This window comes from Engraulis encrasicolus, chromosome 16 (genome assembly GCF_034702125.1).
Source record: "Engraulis encrasicolus isolate BLACKSEA-1 chromosome 16, IST_EnEncr_1.0, whole genome shotgun sequence".
In the NCBI taxonomy this organism is placed as follows: Eukaryota; Metazoa; Chordata; class Actinopteri; order Clupeiformes; family Engraulidae; genus Engraulis; species Engraulis encrasicolus.
In genome coordinates this window covers 43572924-43589377 of record NC_085872.1, presented here as the reverse complement: position 1 = coordinate 43589377, position 16454 = coordinate 43572924, and the positions used below count along the sequence as shown (strand labels likewise).

At 44.2% G+C, this 16454-nt stretch overlaps 1 protein-coding gene across 2 annotated transcripts in view; it reads right to left on the bottom strand.

Moving 5' to 3' along the window:
• The window catches only part of LOC134465831 (arf-GAP with GTPase, ANK repeat and PH domain-containing protein 3-like), a 125558-nt gene that overhangs the window by 15148 nt on the left and 93956 nt on the right, over window positions 1–16454 (bottom strand). For both annotated transcript variants that reach the window (XM_063219722.1, XM_063219721.1), the window contains exons 14-16: window positions 11737–11891; window positions 10883–10973; window positions 9903–10125 (exon numbers count right to left, since the gene is read on the bottom strand). In XM_063219722.1, the coding sequence (XP_063075792.1) occupies window positions 9903–10125; window positions 10883–10973; window positions 11737–11891 (469 nt within the window). The remainder of the gene's footprint in view (window positions 1–9902; window positions 10126–10882; window positions 10974–11736; window positions 11892–16454) is intronic.

The following is a 16454-nucleotide window of genomic DNA, read 5'->3' as shown; positions in this document are numbered from 1 at the left end:
GTCACCGTTAGGCATGCCAATTTACCTATGATAATACAGTAAATCGTTTACAGTCCCATACGTTTTGTATATCCTACCATGAGAGAAATATACACCAGGATTGCATTAACTACTCCCGGTGTGCACGATTAACTTCGGGTCTGATTAACTTGGATGGCATAAAGAGCTGTTCACGTCAGACGTGACAGGATGGGGCGTCTTAAGTTCTATTATACACTTTGGAAACTGCATTACGGTTCGACGAGAGGACCATGCCGTCGCACTTTTGCCGTTGTTATTGTGCGCGATTGTATTCTCAAACACTTCAGCTGTGGTCAATTCAAATAGTCGATTCGTGAGTGTGCTAAGCACTTCGATAAGTTGTAGGTGACCATCCCTAGTTGATCGGACGACCCAAAGTTAATCGTGCTCAACGTCATAAGCTGGGACACACACACACACACACACACACACACACACACACACAGTGCCATTGTTAATTGATCAATGGTGATGTCTTTTCTCTCTCTCGCTCTCTCCATTATTAGGTGACCCAAGACCCACGGTTATATAAGGTATGTCTGATTTATTACATCCATTGCTAGGTCAAAGGCAAAGAGTACATTACTGAAGCAAGCAAAGCCGTATTGTTAAGGGGTGTAAAACCCATTTGTGTAAACAATTAGTTTTTTTCATCAGGGTGGGGATGTGAAATGACTGAGAACCTATTATCAAGGTAAATAGGACCCTTGCTGACCTCACCTGTACCTGTGGCCTCGGAAGGTATCCAATGTTACAGGTTTGAATTCTTAGTAAGAGTAACTGAAAAGTATATGTGCTGTCCTGCACCACTATCCACCTAAACCTACATTAATTTCTCAAGAGACTGTACTCCTCATAACATTACAGTTGACAGACGCTTTTGATCAAAGTGATGTACAAGGGCAGTAATGCAACATGTGGGTGGAAAATACTCTGTACACAGAGTAAGTAGCATACCCTGTTGTTAATGAACTTTAAGTCACCTAGAAATATTTTAAAATGTGTTGCAATCAATTCCCGTGTTGTTTTTGTTCAAAACCTTGTATGTAGCCACAATTGTCACACATAACCTTCTGAAATGTTTGTCTAATATACTTCTATACTTCCTTTGTCTGTGTCTGACGCCAGGAGGTGTATGAAGAAACGACAGCATAGAGGACCCAGCACATCCCCTCACAGATTCCATGCCTTTCAAAATATTAGAACAAGATTTCAAGGCATTTTCCTTAAAGAACTTGCAACATTTCAGGAGTGCGTTACCATTTGGGTTTTCATTTTGTACAATACATCACCTAACACCAAGAACGCTACATTTTGTAAGCTATGTTTCTTGCATTGCCAGTAACCAATATTTAAAAGAAAAAAATGTGTATATATAAATTGATATCTTATGTCATTATTTACACTTTCATTACTGTACATTGAAAACAATTAGACAGTGTTTTCTTTACACAATAAAATTGTATTTACATATGTTCCAATTACTTGTGTACACCATTATTTACACCATTTGTTCAATATTCGGTTCGATATTGTGACAAGATTCCACTTCTTTGTTCCTAATGGATGATGGTTAGATTCTGAACTAATGCTGTGTTACATGTTCCATTATGTCTATGAATCTGTCATTAGGGAGAGTCAGTCACAAAAAGCCTCGCTCACAACCAGTAGCATGAAGTACCTTAAAACCATAGGTTGTTTTGTAACTGATGTCAAATGTAAGGACTGTTGTTGACTGCTGCCTCATTAGGCTTTGTCCCAAACCCAGAGCAGACAGTCTCGTTAATGAAAGTGGCACATCTGGTATTTAAGTACACATGTTCTGTACAGCTGTCAGCAGACCATGATAACATTTCCAACTCTTCAGTAATGTCTAGATCTTGGTGGAGTAGTGTAGTGTAGTGTAGATTCTATACACATGTGGTTGTACAGGCGCATTTTGAAACAGGCTCAACACAGAAGACCAAAGAAATGGAATTGTGGTAGGTGCAACACGTATGACCTGGCTGGCTCCAAACTTGTGGTGCGCATGCTCTGTGCCAGCCATTACTGAACTCACTGTCTTGTCTACCTAGAGTGTTCATTTGATGGTTTACAACAGTACAAGTGAGGGAAGAGCCTAATTCAATTTCCACTGTACATGTGTAGCAGCTGGATGACCCGGTCTGTGATGACAATCCCAGCAGACGCTGCCAACTCCATGACTTGCCTACCTGAAAACAACACACAATGTTAAAATAGAATCGGCAAACAAGGCAACTGTAATTCTAAATACTCTATAGGCCTAGTATCTGCATTTTAATTCATACCTATTTAAGGCTAAGACCTGAACAGCAGTAGGCTACTATTACTTAGTTTTAAATTTACTGCTGACCGAAAGGGAGACTTGGGGTTGCCAGTAGCTGGTGAGTGACAGGCCTCACCCTGTTTTTATTCCAGTACCCTCTTGTGTAAATTCTGTTTCCACACGAAGTAGGTCTCTTAACCATGCAAAATCTGTGATTACTTTAGTCTTTACCATCGAAACAGGTTAACAACTAGGGCAGAAAGTGAAAAGGGGAAGCCCACAGACCTATACCTCTGTGGGGAAGCCATCCTGGTGAGTTTGAAGTCAGAATGTCATCGTGAAATAAACATTCCATCTCTCACATGCTGACGTTTTGGGACATGCTGCATTGGCAGCGATCACGGGGATAGTACATTTAATTTAACACGAACTTTATAGCATAAACAAATTTGTCTGAATGCGACATCTTGGCATACTATTATGATCAACAGCACTCAGTCACCATAGCATGCGAGGTCTGGAAATGAGGCTTGTACAATATTGAATTACCGGCACTATGGGGGCATTCACAGTTGTAGCCTACCATGTCAGTCATTGTTTCACACACATCAAAAACACGTTAGAAACAACCAAGAGGTTTTCACTCACCATTTATATGTGGCATGGACCTCTCGACTAAAATCCCCACTTAAAGTTGGTCTTGTAAACAGTTGAAGACTGAACATCGCTGCGCTCTGCTCATTCTCCTTCAGTGGATCATTGGAAGAAGAGCGAGAACGTTCTTGCCACCAACTAATTCCTTGTTTTCTGTTCCTCTCTCAAAGAATGAATGTTTGGTAGTTTTGATAACACTTGAAATCGCGGAGTTCATACAGTATGCAAGCCGCCGTTGTTGTGCTAGCCACACTGACTGAGGGGTGTGCTAGCAGCACTACAGTGATGTCGCGCAAGATGCTACGTCATACCCGTCAACGCCTCACTCCACGATGATTGACATTGACATTGTCCAATGGTCGGGGCACGTTTATTTTCTACTCGAGGACTTCGGGCTCGACAAGGCTGAACCAGACCCCTGTGCGAGCTCACGAAGTGTAACGAAGATGCACGAAGCACTAGGGGTCTCGCGAGAGCCAGGCTAGTTAATTTAGAGCTCTCATCCAACACTATTTTTGACCATGGTACAACACTCCCTAACACACATTAAAATGATCACCAGTTTTAAATGTTGCAAAGGGGAAAAAATATCCTTGATTTTTGTAAGTGTGCCACTTAAAAATGCCACTGGCAGAACTAAGATGGACCATTAGCCAGGAAGTATTACATATCAGCATGCTATTCATTTGGAAATCATCTCCTGTCTATGACCTGGAAATCAGTCAGAAAGACCCGAAATTAGGACTCATTTACGTTTTGAGCCAAGACTGTCATTATGTTAGTAATGTAGATCAAACAAAATGGCCTAATCATGGGTGCATAATGATAACAAGAAAACTAAATGATATACGTCTGATGGCTATTAACATACAAGCTGATGCAGATAATCTACGTACAACTAGAATAGACTGTGCATGTGAATGACAAGTCTTGGCTTCTTTGCCTGTGCTTTTACATTTTCCTCCCTCAGGAATAGATATTTTAATGGTTAGATAAAGATATGTGGACCTCGGTTTGTGTTTATACTAGAGATGTACAGGATCCAAGATCCGGTTCCGGATCCGGCAGGATAATAGGGGTTTGTCAGACTTTCCGGATCCGGTTCCAGGATCCAGGATCCGGTAGCCGAGGCTTTTAAGTCAAAATAGTTTGAGCCAACGTGATAAAAAGGGCCCACGTGTGTGAGTAGGCTATGTGTTTCAACCCTTTCGTAGGATCCGGTATCCGGTTCCGGATCCGGCAGGATCTTAAGCAGTGGATCCGGTATCCGTCAGGATCCTAAAAATCAGGATCCGGTGCATCTCTAGTTTATACATGTACATACAGTAGATGTGATATGAGCTGGTCAAAATGAATGACAAAATCTGAAAGAGAAGTGTATCACCAGTAATATTCATGCATGTATTTTGTCCATTAGGCCGAACATACTGTACAACCAGTCCAGAGCTGTGGATTCACTGGATTGAAGTTTTCACTTGATATTGGTTTTGTTAAATTGATCTTTATCTAAAACCTGTAATTACTCCTTTCAATATTACTTCAGTTCTTAAAAGGTATCTCATTTAGTATCATATCTAAGGTGGCAGAAGGCTCAGGAGGATGCAGCCAGGGCAAGAGAGGAGGAGGAGGAGGAGGAGGAGGAGGAGGAGGAGGAGGAGGAGAAGGAGGAGAAGTAGGAGGGGGAGGAGGAGGTTAGTGGTGTGATTCATTTTTATTAGCTGCCAGGGCCCTGCGGGGGGGCGACGCAGTGGCAAATTATTTCTGAAACAAAGTGGAGGATAGTAGGTAGGTCCTCATCAGAGCTATTACCTGCTCTGGCCAAGGGGCAGGCAGCAAGCAGCAAGCAGCAGAGTGCAGTGACAGGTGAGGAGGAGCCACATGAGGGATAGCCGTCCACCCCTGTCCAGCGCTCCGGGACATCTCACCCCACCCCACACCAGGGGAGGGAGAGGGGGAGAGAGAGAGGGGGGGGGGAGAAGAGAAGAGAAGAGAAGAGAAGAGAAGAGAAGAGAAGAGAAGAGAAGAGAAGAGAAGGGAAGAGAAGGGAAGAGAAGAGAAGAGAAGAGAAGAGAAGAGAAGAGAAGAGAAGAGAAGAGAAGAGAAGAGAAGAGAAGAGAAGAGAAGAGAAGAGAGGGGGAGTGAGGGAATAAGTGTAGGAGACAGAAAACATGAGGATGGCAGAGAGGGTGGATGGGATGAGCCATATGTCTTTTTAATCAATTTCTCATGTAATTTCTTGTTTATTTATATATGCACAGCTAGGCCTATTTATGTGAACAGTAATATACTGTACACAATAATGGGGACAGGTATTTTATAACGAGTACAATGTTTTTATGATGTCAATGTGGTCTGTGCCTGGCGGGGGTGAGGGGGGGGGGTGCATGGTGGAGGTGGATAGAGGGGTGGCAGGGTGGCATGGGGGTGGTGGTGCAGCTACTGTGTGTACATCACCTACCACTCTGCAAGCTGAAATCTCCCTCCCCGTTTTGTCCCCTCCTCGTCAGCTTGCCAGGCAATTAGAGGTGCAGTGCAAACATGACAACTGCCAAGCGCTAATTAAAACGACAACTCCCCCTCAATATGCTGACTGCAAATACTCACAAAAGCTGTGCCTGGGTTTCTAGTAGCGCTAGCGAATCCCTCGCTGGCCAACCCCCCTTCCCTTCCCCGTCGGCACTCAAGAACTGTCATCCATAGAAAGCATAACTTCGGGTTAATTTTTTTTTTTAAACCTTTGCATAAAGATTTATGGCTTTCAATGGGTTTATGACACACAATGTGTAAATGTGTCTGCCTGATGAATGGCCTATGAGGGAGCCGGTTCGATTGCAGCAGCAGCAGCAGCAGTAGCAGCAGCACATTAGTTGGTAACAGACAGATCGCACACTTCTTAAATCAGTCGAAATCCACCCTTCAATATCCCCAATTACAAATTACTCAGGATTAATGGCACAACAATCAATGTCCAGCTCATAAGTGATGCTTATTTATGTAGCAGGCCTGAAGCAGGTTCAATAGCGAGACCTAGGAGGGAGGAAGAGAAAGTAGCAGTGTTGTACAGGGTGGCATCATATACTGTAGCATATTACACTATTTACGGTCACTGATAGAATTTCATTGGCACAGTTTTAAAAAGAGCTTTCAACGACTGCCAAGCAACAATACACGTGTAATATGGCCATTTTTCATTAATGGACAGATTAGCTTTGGTATAAACAGCATAAATGCAGAAAACTTCCGAAATTCGTGTCAATTCCAAAATTCACACTCCACAACACAACGCATCAAATCTATGTATTTAATTTTACACTTTTTAAACTCCTTTTACAAAAAGAAAAAAAGAAATCTACGTACATTATCACTGGGGCAAGAACAGAAGGAGCCAAACCAATCTAGTGGATGGATGACTTCAACTCAATTGAAGAGAATAGGAGGGAAACTAGTCTAGCAGGAGACATTCAATCAGATTTGGGGGACACGTCCAGGCAGTTACTGAATCGTTGAAATGAGGTGTCAGTGGTGTTTATTAAAGAATGCATTTCAACGCGAAGCCCTCGCCCATCCCAGAGCTCGCTGCATGTCACTGTGGTGACAAAATTAAAACCCAAGCATCTATGCATAGCCGATGAGACAGCAAAATTTCATTTACCACGACGTAGAAAACTGGAGCAGTTCAGCGAGGGATCTCCTCCCCGGCTTCATCTCTACTTATCCGTCTGGAAAACTTGCCATGGTTTGGGAATACGGAAAACACTGGCAAAATTAGCATAGGAATGTTTATTATGAACCTAGTTTAGTTTTTTTCCATACAAGACTTGCAGTGAATTACGATTGCAACTAAATGAGAAAACAATTTAATTACCATCTCTCGTCTGAGTGGATGTAACTACGTACCATATATACTTTATGTAATTTTGTAACCTGTTAAAAAATGAGATGCAGTCCCCTAGTATGGTACCCATGTACTAAATTTCGCAAGACAACAACCCAAATATGCATTTGTGATAATATTCAGAAATGCTTTACGGCACTCTTCAAGTAAACTACCCCGTAATTTGCCACCCTTTTTTGTCTGCAATTTTGAATCCACCCTCTTTTAGGGGCGTAAAATCGGTTATGATGTTGATGGCTTTCTTGCCATTTTTGTCCGTGGGGCTCAGCACGTGGACTGTTGAGGTGTGTGTGTGTGTGTGTGTGTGTGTGTGTGTGTGTGTGTGTGTGTGTGTGTGTGTGTGTGTGTGTGTGTGTGTGTCGGAGGTGTGGATGCGGCAAGAGATCAGATTTTCCTGACAATGAAAAACATTCCCTCCTCAGGCACCGCGGTGGAGCTGACAAGTGAAGTGTGAGGCAGGGACGTGTGTGTGTGTGTGTGTGTGTGTGTGTGTGTGTGTGTGTGTGTGTGTGTGTGTGTGTGTGTGTGTGTGTGTGTGTGTGTGTGTGTGTGTGTGTGTGTGTGTGTGTGTATGTGTGTGTGTGTGTGTGTGCGCGCGCATGTGTGGGTGCTTTCGGGATGGGGGGTATATCAGCATCAATAATCTTTCATCAAGTCAAAAGCGCTCCACACCAACCCAGGAACCATTCAATAGATAACTGTGAGCCTTCACTCCAGAGAACATGAGGAGGGGTGGAGGCGGGGATACGTTGGGGTGGTGAAGCAAGATGGTGGGTAACAGAAAGCAAGTGGGAGAGAGGGGTGGGGGGATACGTTGGCGTGGTAAGGTGAGGTGGGAGAGGAGAGGCAAGATGGTGGGTAACAGAAAGCAAGTGGGAGAGAGATGACACCCATTCAAAAGCAGGATGAATCACATGGGCAGTAATGTCTCCGTGGCACACAAGCACTTACAGTACAGGGCAATCAGAATCCATCTCTCAAATCCACCATTGGTTCTGTTACTCACACATGGGCCTGCTATGGTATGTATGCCAGCCAGCTCGGTATCTCATATGCGTCCTACTCTCTAAAGACCCTCTCTGTCTCCATCCAGCAGTCCCCCTGTCCACCATGACACACAAGCTCTCTCTCTCTCTCTCTCTCTCTCTCTCTCTCTCTCTCTCTCTCTCTCTCTCTCTCTCTCTCATCTTTGATCTCTCTTTCCCTCACTGTCTCTGTATCGGCAGAGATTCTTTAAGTATAGAGATATGTCAACATAATAGGTTTCTATGGGCACCTAACGTGACCAGGTTCCGGTCTGCCTAAAGGGGCGTGTCATAATGCTCCTAGCATTGAATAGAACAGTCCTCAGGTCTGCCTAGGTCTGCCTAAAGGGGAATTCCCCCCCAATAATAGAACCAGGAAACAATGGGCCAATGGAACCTCTCTCTCTCTACTCTCTCTGGTATCGCTGTTAGTGGACTTCCCTGGCTGATGGTGCTGCCCCTTCCCTTCTTCCTCCCATTTGCTCATGATGGCGCCTTTTCTGGAGTGCTTCTGACTCATGGACTGTGTGTGTGTGTGTGTGTGTGTGTGTGTGTGTGTGTGTGTGTGTGTGTGTGTGTGTGTGTGTGCGTGCGCGTGCGTGCGTGCGTGCGCATGAGCACTGGAGCTATGCTTGTAATTAACGACACCATTACTGTGTTAAAGTGAACCCCTGGAGGTCCCCAGCCATGGGGGGCTCAATGGCTCTGTCACCTATCCATCAGGCGCGGAGAAGCCATCCATCTCTCTCCGCCACCCCCACCCCCACCCTCAGCCCCATCACCGCTCTCACTGCTAGGCACTCGTTTCAGGATGAGGCCAGTCTCTTACAGCATTATGGATGTCTTCATGCCATTTTAAGTTTGGCAGGGAATCTGGGGAATGCTCTAGGGGCCTTTGCCCACCCCTCCCTCCCTCCTGTATCTCATAGATTTGGTCTATACAGTAGACGACAAAGACTAACATCTGGAGGAAAGCATGGCTCTGGAAACAATATTCAAGATACCATAGGAAAAGAGTTTACAGTATTGCCCTGCTTCTAAAAATCTGTAGCTGTTACAACTACAAGACAGGTAGTGGTCAAGGTGTGGTAACAGCAATTTCAATGTGAGCAGTGGGTCACCACGCAGTATCTCTCCTTACTGATAAACTGAGAAAAAAGCCTTTAAAGTTTCCTATCTGGCCACGCAACTGTGTTGGAGGTGAAGTGGTGATGACACTTCAATATAATACTTTTTTATGGTGGAAATGTATGCAAACAAGAAAAAAACAAAAAAAACATTCTCATGACTTTTTATTTGAAAAATCAAGATACTGCGTTCAGTTGTGGTATTACTGTCTACACCCAAACCACGGTTTCAATGGAGAAGTGCAGTATTTCAAGTGATAAACTGCGTTTTTGGCTTGTACAACGTAACTTCTTAAAACGAAAAAGCGCAGTATAATCGTTTTTTGTTTTTTTTCTGGAACGGGACAAAGTTGCACCATTTTTTTTGGCACAAGACAAAGAAGGTATTTTAAAGCCAATTTCCAGTCTTAACTCAACTTCGACCATTTTCAAGATACTGCGTTCTGAAATTGTAGTGCCGTATAGAGTGCACTTTACCATATTTACATTCAACTGTGTTTGCTACCACCACCTGAGCCTGTCACATAAATCCTGTCGGGCTTAAAACAGAGAACGCCTCACTTTACATGATGGCTTCAATCATGACCAGTCACTCGACCCATGCTGTGAAGAATCCTGAAAAATGCCTGATAAAACACACACACACACGCACACGCACACGCACACGCACACACACACACACACACACACACACACACACACACACACACACACAGACAGACACAGACACAGACACAGACACAGACACAGACAGACAGACACAGACACAGACACAGACACAGACACAGACACACACACACACACACACACACACACACACACACACACACACACACACACACACACACACAAACACAGACACACACACACACAGTATAGTGGGCAGCACATACCTGGTGCTGTCTGTGCCTGGTTTGGTGTAGCCCTCCAGGGCCCCCTCCCATACGCTGTTGGCCATGGCGTTGCCAATGGCCGTCATGACCATGCTGAGCTCCACGGGCCAGTCGTCCAGGTCCAGGGACCGCACGCGGGACAGGTGGGTGCCCAGGTTGCGGTGGATACCCGAGCACTCGATACAGATCAGGGCGCCCAGGTTCAGGCTGGCCCAGTCCGGGTCTGTGTGGAGAAATGTCTCAGGTCAAAGTGATAAAAAAAGGACTAAGCCTAGGAAAGGCAAATCCTTGACATTTTATTGGTCACATTCCTTTGTTTACATAACGGTTAGAAGTTATTCCATTTTAATCAACTGAAGGAACTGAGCCCTGAGGAAGGTCAGTAAACCGAAAGCTTGGCTTTTTAAAAAGAACACAAATGCCTCTTTTCCACTGCCGGTTTTCGGGTAGGCCTACAGCTCGACACAGCGCAACTTGGAGGCCACTTTTTGCTCTACGATTGAGCTGTGTCGTGCCTATTTGAAAAGCAAAAAGGAGCGTCCGAGTCGCGCTGTGTCGAACTGTAGGCCAACCCGAAAACCGGCAGTGGAAAAGGCAAGGCAAGGCAGGCAAGGCAAGAAAAGTTTATTTATATAGCGCATTTCATACACAGGTGCAACTCAATGTGCTTCAAAAAGTTAACAAATGTAAATGAAAGGAAAACAGGGAAGAAAGAAGGAAATGAATTAGAGTCAAAAAAAACATTTAAAACATTAAGATAAAACATAAGGTAAAAATAATAATAAAATAAAACATAAATAAACATAAAAAAGAGGCAAAAGAGGCAAAAGAGGATTTAAGTGTGCAGACATTTTTCTTTCTATTTCGCACAGCTTTTGTCTATTTTCGGCACTTTTTAATCGACATAAACCACATGACACAGCACACAATTTTATAGGTTTAGACTACTTTGTATATACAGTGTGATCAGGTCAACTCACTAGGGGCGTCACAGTCCACACAGAAGCTGTTTCCTCTCACGTTCCTGATGGACTGAATGGCCACTGCATCACTCTGGCTGCCTAGCCGTGACTGCAAACAGACAGAGAGGGTCAGTGGACATGATGGTGGAGATGAAGATGAAGGGAGGGAAGAAGAAGGGAAAGATAAAATGAGAGGAAGAAAGAGGGGAGGCAATGGAGGGTAAGACAGCAACTAAGTCCAGAACGATGAAGGAAGAGAGGAATATGAAGCTCCAATTCAGTGCATGTTTCCAAGGCAACTCCCTCGCTTGTCGGCTCTAATAAGAGATATCCCACGCTGCACTGCTTCCATCAGCCTCCATCATGCAGGTGGTGGGAAAGTGGAAAAAGAATGCGTGGGAGGGGGGGGAGAGAGAGAGAGAGAGAGAGAGAGAGAGAGAGAGAGAGAGAGAGAGAGGAGAGAGAGAGAGAGAGAGAGAGAGAGAGAGAGAGAGAGAGAGAGAGAGAGAGAGAGGGGCAATATCTCTCCATGTCTGTGGGATGTGCACTAGGAAAATGTAACTGCAAAGACTCTACTGTGTAATTAACAGCTACAATAATAATCATAACAGCAGCAATAACATTACATATTAGCCATTAAACAGCAGACAGCTTGGCTGACTCTCAATCTCTATCTCACTCTTGTAGGGTTCATAATTGAATATGTAATAGATTACTCAGTGAAATATAACTGTCCTGTGGTGAAACCACACTTGCCCATTCAAATGGTTTTTATGTTGTTATATTCATTTGCGGGATATAATTGGAGAACAGCTGTGCAGTGGGTGGGCTGCAGTGTTATTTCCATATACAGTATGCTGAGGCCTCCTCACCTTGTTTTTGCTGCTTTCACAGGACTGCAAGCTGGCGAAAATCTGGCTCTCAATGGACTGTACCCATGATTCCCTCTCTTCGTACGTGGAGGCCTCAAAGTGCCACATCTGCCCAGTGAGGGACACAATGATGAACTCAAAGGACTCTTCTTGCTCTGCAACACACACACAAACAAACAAAGAAAAACGTGAGCTTTAACGGGCAGATGCAATGGACATTGTGAGGGTGTCACACAGGCTTCGTAAGAGGTTGGTGAGTGACAGCAGGAAACTAATCAGCTGCTTTTTAGAACGGCTAATTGACAGCTTAATTCATTTGAACTCTTGAACATAGTGTGTCTCATAAGTCAGTGGTTCCAAACCTTTTTCTTAAGGGACCCATGTTCTTACTATTGTAAGCTTTGGTGACCCAACCACGCGAGCGCCCGCACGAGACGGAGTCACAAGATGCCCTCTGTTTCCTGCGAAAACTAATTTTAGTTATTTTATTCCTCAATTCGTCTTTGGTCAAATATAGAATAAATGTTTAATGTAGCACTTACAATTTGTTGCTTCTATGCATTTATTAGTTAAATGCTTTGTCTTTTATTCAACATGGGCTATATATATATTTAAAATGAAACCCCTTAAAATCAAGAGGGCTCCGCGACCCCCTGTGGATCTTTGGCGACCCATTAGGTGGGTCCCGACCCATAGGTTGGGAACCACTGTCATAAGTGATACATGCTATCAGACTCTGCGGTACATTGTGAAGGTGTAAGACGGTGAGCTGAGGGGACTTGCACCGCTTACAACAGCACAACAGCACTGCAGAATAGAGTCCCACCTCACCCTGCAGATATGGCTGCCTCTCCTGGGCTCAGAGGTGTCATAACACAGCAACCATGACCAGAGCTCAAAGCACAGCATGCTATTAGTCACTCTCATGCTCCGAGCTCTCCTCTCAAACAAAGCAGATTCGTTGGACTCTCACAAGTTATCCCAAGCAAAAAAATAACAAAACACCCAAACAAAACACCCAAACAAACACACACGCACAAGCACACACGCACACACACGTACACACACGCACGCTCGCACACGCACACACACACACGCAAGCACGCGCGCGCACACACACACGCACGCACGCACGCACGCACACACACACACACGTACACACACACACGCACACGGACACGGACACACACACACACACACACAGAAACAAAACAAAAATGAGACTCCCAGGGTCTGAGTGCAATCGTTCCTCCGCATCATCAAGCCGGAGTGGTTCTGGATGTAAATACCACCATTACAAAACCCTCATTCCATTAGCGCTCCTCCTCATTAAGGTATGCGGCCTGACCAGGAGATAATGCAGGTTAATCATTCGGGTCACAGTCGTCACCGGCAACCACAGAACGTCCACAGAACCAACCTACAGTATATGCTAAGGGGGATATTTAGCGAGTGCGCTCGGAAACGGCACACAGAGGAATTGGACGAAGATTAGATTAGCATCCAAGTGCCACTAATGTGAACTGAACCATTACTGTATTCGCTAAACTGCCTCAGAAGAGAGTTCACAGTCATTACAAATTCTGTTTAAGTCAACAGACTAGGGGTGTGATAGAAAATGATCTGAATAATCTATGAAACAATTCATGAAATCAAACAAAGAATAAGGGTGATGCCACTAAACACTATTAACGTCAACACATGACAGCCATATTTACAGCTTTCTTTGAACACTTGTACAAACAACTACAAACGGGCACATGAAAAGGCGAAGACAGAAGAGGTCATCCCCAAACAAAGGCAACTCAGCTGAAATATGTGTGTGTGGCGTGCGTGACCATGGTCACTTCTGTGATTGTCAAACGGCTGTGGACAGCTGACAGATGAGCTGATGTGAGGCTCTCGTGTGCAGTCACAGGACCCTCAGTGGAGAATAACCTCTCCAGGCAGAAAGCAATAATCCAGCAGCCTCTTCAATTACCTGATTTACTCATTCATATTGACTGCAGCTCGTGGGATCAATGTGGCAAGCATCAGTCTGTATTTAAACATATTGTACTGATGCAGAGTCACAATCCTGGGGTGCATTTCTGGAAAGCGTAGTTGTTAACCATGTTAGCTACTTTGTTGGTTGCAATGCAATTTCCCATTGGCAACTACCGAAGCTGCTAACTGCTAACAACTATGCTTTCCAGAAATGCACCCCATGACCCACTGCAGAGTGGAGACAGATGGGATGCGATGGTCCTTGTGATTGTAGAGAACAGATAGTTAGAGGCATAAAGTCTCTAAAAGTCTGCATGACTTCAATTCTCACTCACAAAATGCCTAAATGTACTACTTAGTATGACTGTGTTGTGTGTCGCAATATGTTTCCCTTTTTGAGATACCAGAAAGCACTAGGGTAGACGATCCTTGATGAGTTTCTTGTTCTAATTTCACGTACAGATGGTGACGTACCAACAGAAGATAAAGACGCAAGTATTAAATCCAGTTATGACGAGAAGTACGCAGAGTTTGCACACTCTGTGAATCCACAACGGCTGCTTTTAAAAAATCCTGTAATTATTTATAAATCAATCTAATCAGAATCATTCCAATTCATTTCTAAAACCCCCAAAGTATAGAGTGAACCTCAGAGGAAGAGGTCCTTTGAAATTTCACATTTTAAGCCTGAACTTAATTATCTGCTTTCTCCTCAGAGTCCCATGATTACACACTTATGAATCTGAACAAAGTAAATTACTTCGTTGGCTGGTCAGGCGACAAATTGGAGTCATTATAACAGGTAATTTCAAATCGCAATTCTTCAGGGGAAAATTATATATATAATTACCAGTAACAATCATGTATATCTAGCGTGCAAAGGAACAAGAAGGAGCCACTCGTGAAACCAGGCCTAAGTTTCCCATCCCCTGCGCTGTGGATACCAGCTTCCACAATTATATGCACTTTTACCTGTGCATGTAACTAGTATAAGCTACATACATAAACAACAGCTTATTGTGCATTTCATTTGGATCTTGTCTATTACTTTTATTATTGTGTGTCTATGAAGAAAAGATTGACCAATACAATATTAATATGCATTTAGGATGGCAACACCAGGGATAAATATTAAGGCTGTAACGATATTGCATCGAATAATATATCGAACGGGGTGTATCGAACAGTAGGTGTATGGTGTATGGCGTGTATCGAACCGTAGGTCACAAATCACGATTTGAACCAAATCGTCGTAAGTTGAGTGTATCGTTACAGCCCTAATAAATATAATATAAATCACATTGATACCATAATGTTTAATTTGTTAGAAGAACATACATGCATTTCTTTACTTGTTTTTTTTTTAGACCACAATGCTTTACACCTGCCTGCCCCCATTGCATATGTCTCATACTAGTTAATGTAAAGGCAGGGAGGGTTAAGTGAAGCCTGTTTGGTGAGTCACTCATTAAGCAGTTGAGAGTAGCCGCTACGCTACGTCGTATAAAACCCACTCAGCACACCACAAGGCATTAGCATGAGCAAAAACCCCATTACGACACTGCTGATAGTTGGTGCGCAACAAGTCTGGCCGAATTGGCCATAAACGAAGGAGACCAGGGCAGTAGTTCTGCATGAGGGAATGCAATTTAAATCCGATCGGAGGGCCAAGAGTGGCAAAGGGGGCAAATATGATTGCCTTAATTAACATGCCACAGTAAAATGGAAATTAGGCCGTAATATCAGCATGTGTTTTCAAGCATTGCTTGTCTGTCGTTCCCCTCTTTGGCCCCCACCCCCTTTCTGTTGTCTGCCTCTCTCTCTCTCCCTCTCTCTCTCTCTATCTCGTTCGCTCCTCCTTTCCTTGCAGCATGTCTACCGTCCATGGCTCATAAAATTGACAGAGTGCCTTTGAAGTCACCGATATTGAGCGCCTTTCGACAAACAACGCCACTTTAATTGAACATACTGTATAGCTCATAGATTCCGCGCAAACCCGCTGAACATAACTCAGGGCTCTGAACAGAATGCTGTTATTCCATGAGAAGGATGTTATATTAGCCAGACAGAAAGCACTGCGCTTCACATCTGTAACAGTGCTGGCCATCTCCAACAGGTTGGGATTGATGTGGAGCAGGGTAAATGTAGCTGTACAGTGAAGGAGAGATCACATGTTATTGTGTCAGGAATACCCGCCCATGATGACTTAATATGGGGGAGACCAGCGAATTAAAAGGCCGAGCTACCAATGTAGAGGCCAAACATGCTCCATATTTAAATGATTTGCTGTTACTCAAACTGACCTATCATAGCTATGTTTGAGAAAAAGGGAGCTGGGTGTAAACGATCACAGTGTGACAGCGATAGTGGGTGATACAGACGAAAAAAGAGAGTGACACACAGCAAGAAAGACAGAGGCTCTTTCTCAATGCCCAGTGTGCTAGCCTTGCTAGGACTTGGAACGCCCAGTGATTGGATACTCTTTGGTGAACTCCGCAGAGTATCCAATCACCAGGCGTTTTACGTCGTAGCAAGGCTAGAGCACTTGACATTGAGATGGCCCCAGAGAGACAGTGAGAGAAATGGCGGAAAAGTCTGAGTGTGTGAGTGGGGCAGGGCAGGGTGTTTGCTTGAGAAAATCCGCTGATTGGCTGTAGAGCAGGTAGCAGATGCTTTGTGGTGAGCCCCTGGACCAGATTAGCCAAGCAGCGAGGGCTAATGTCTGGCGGCTA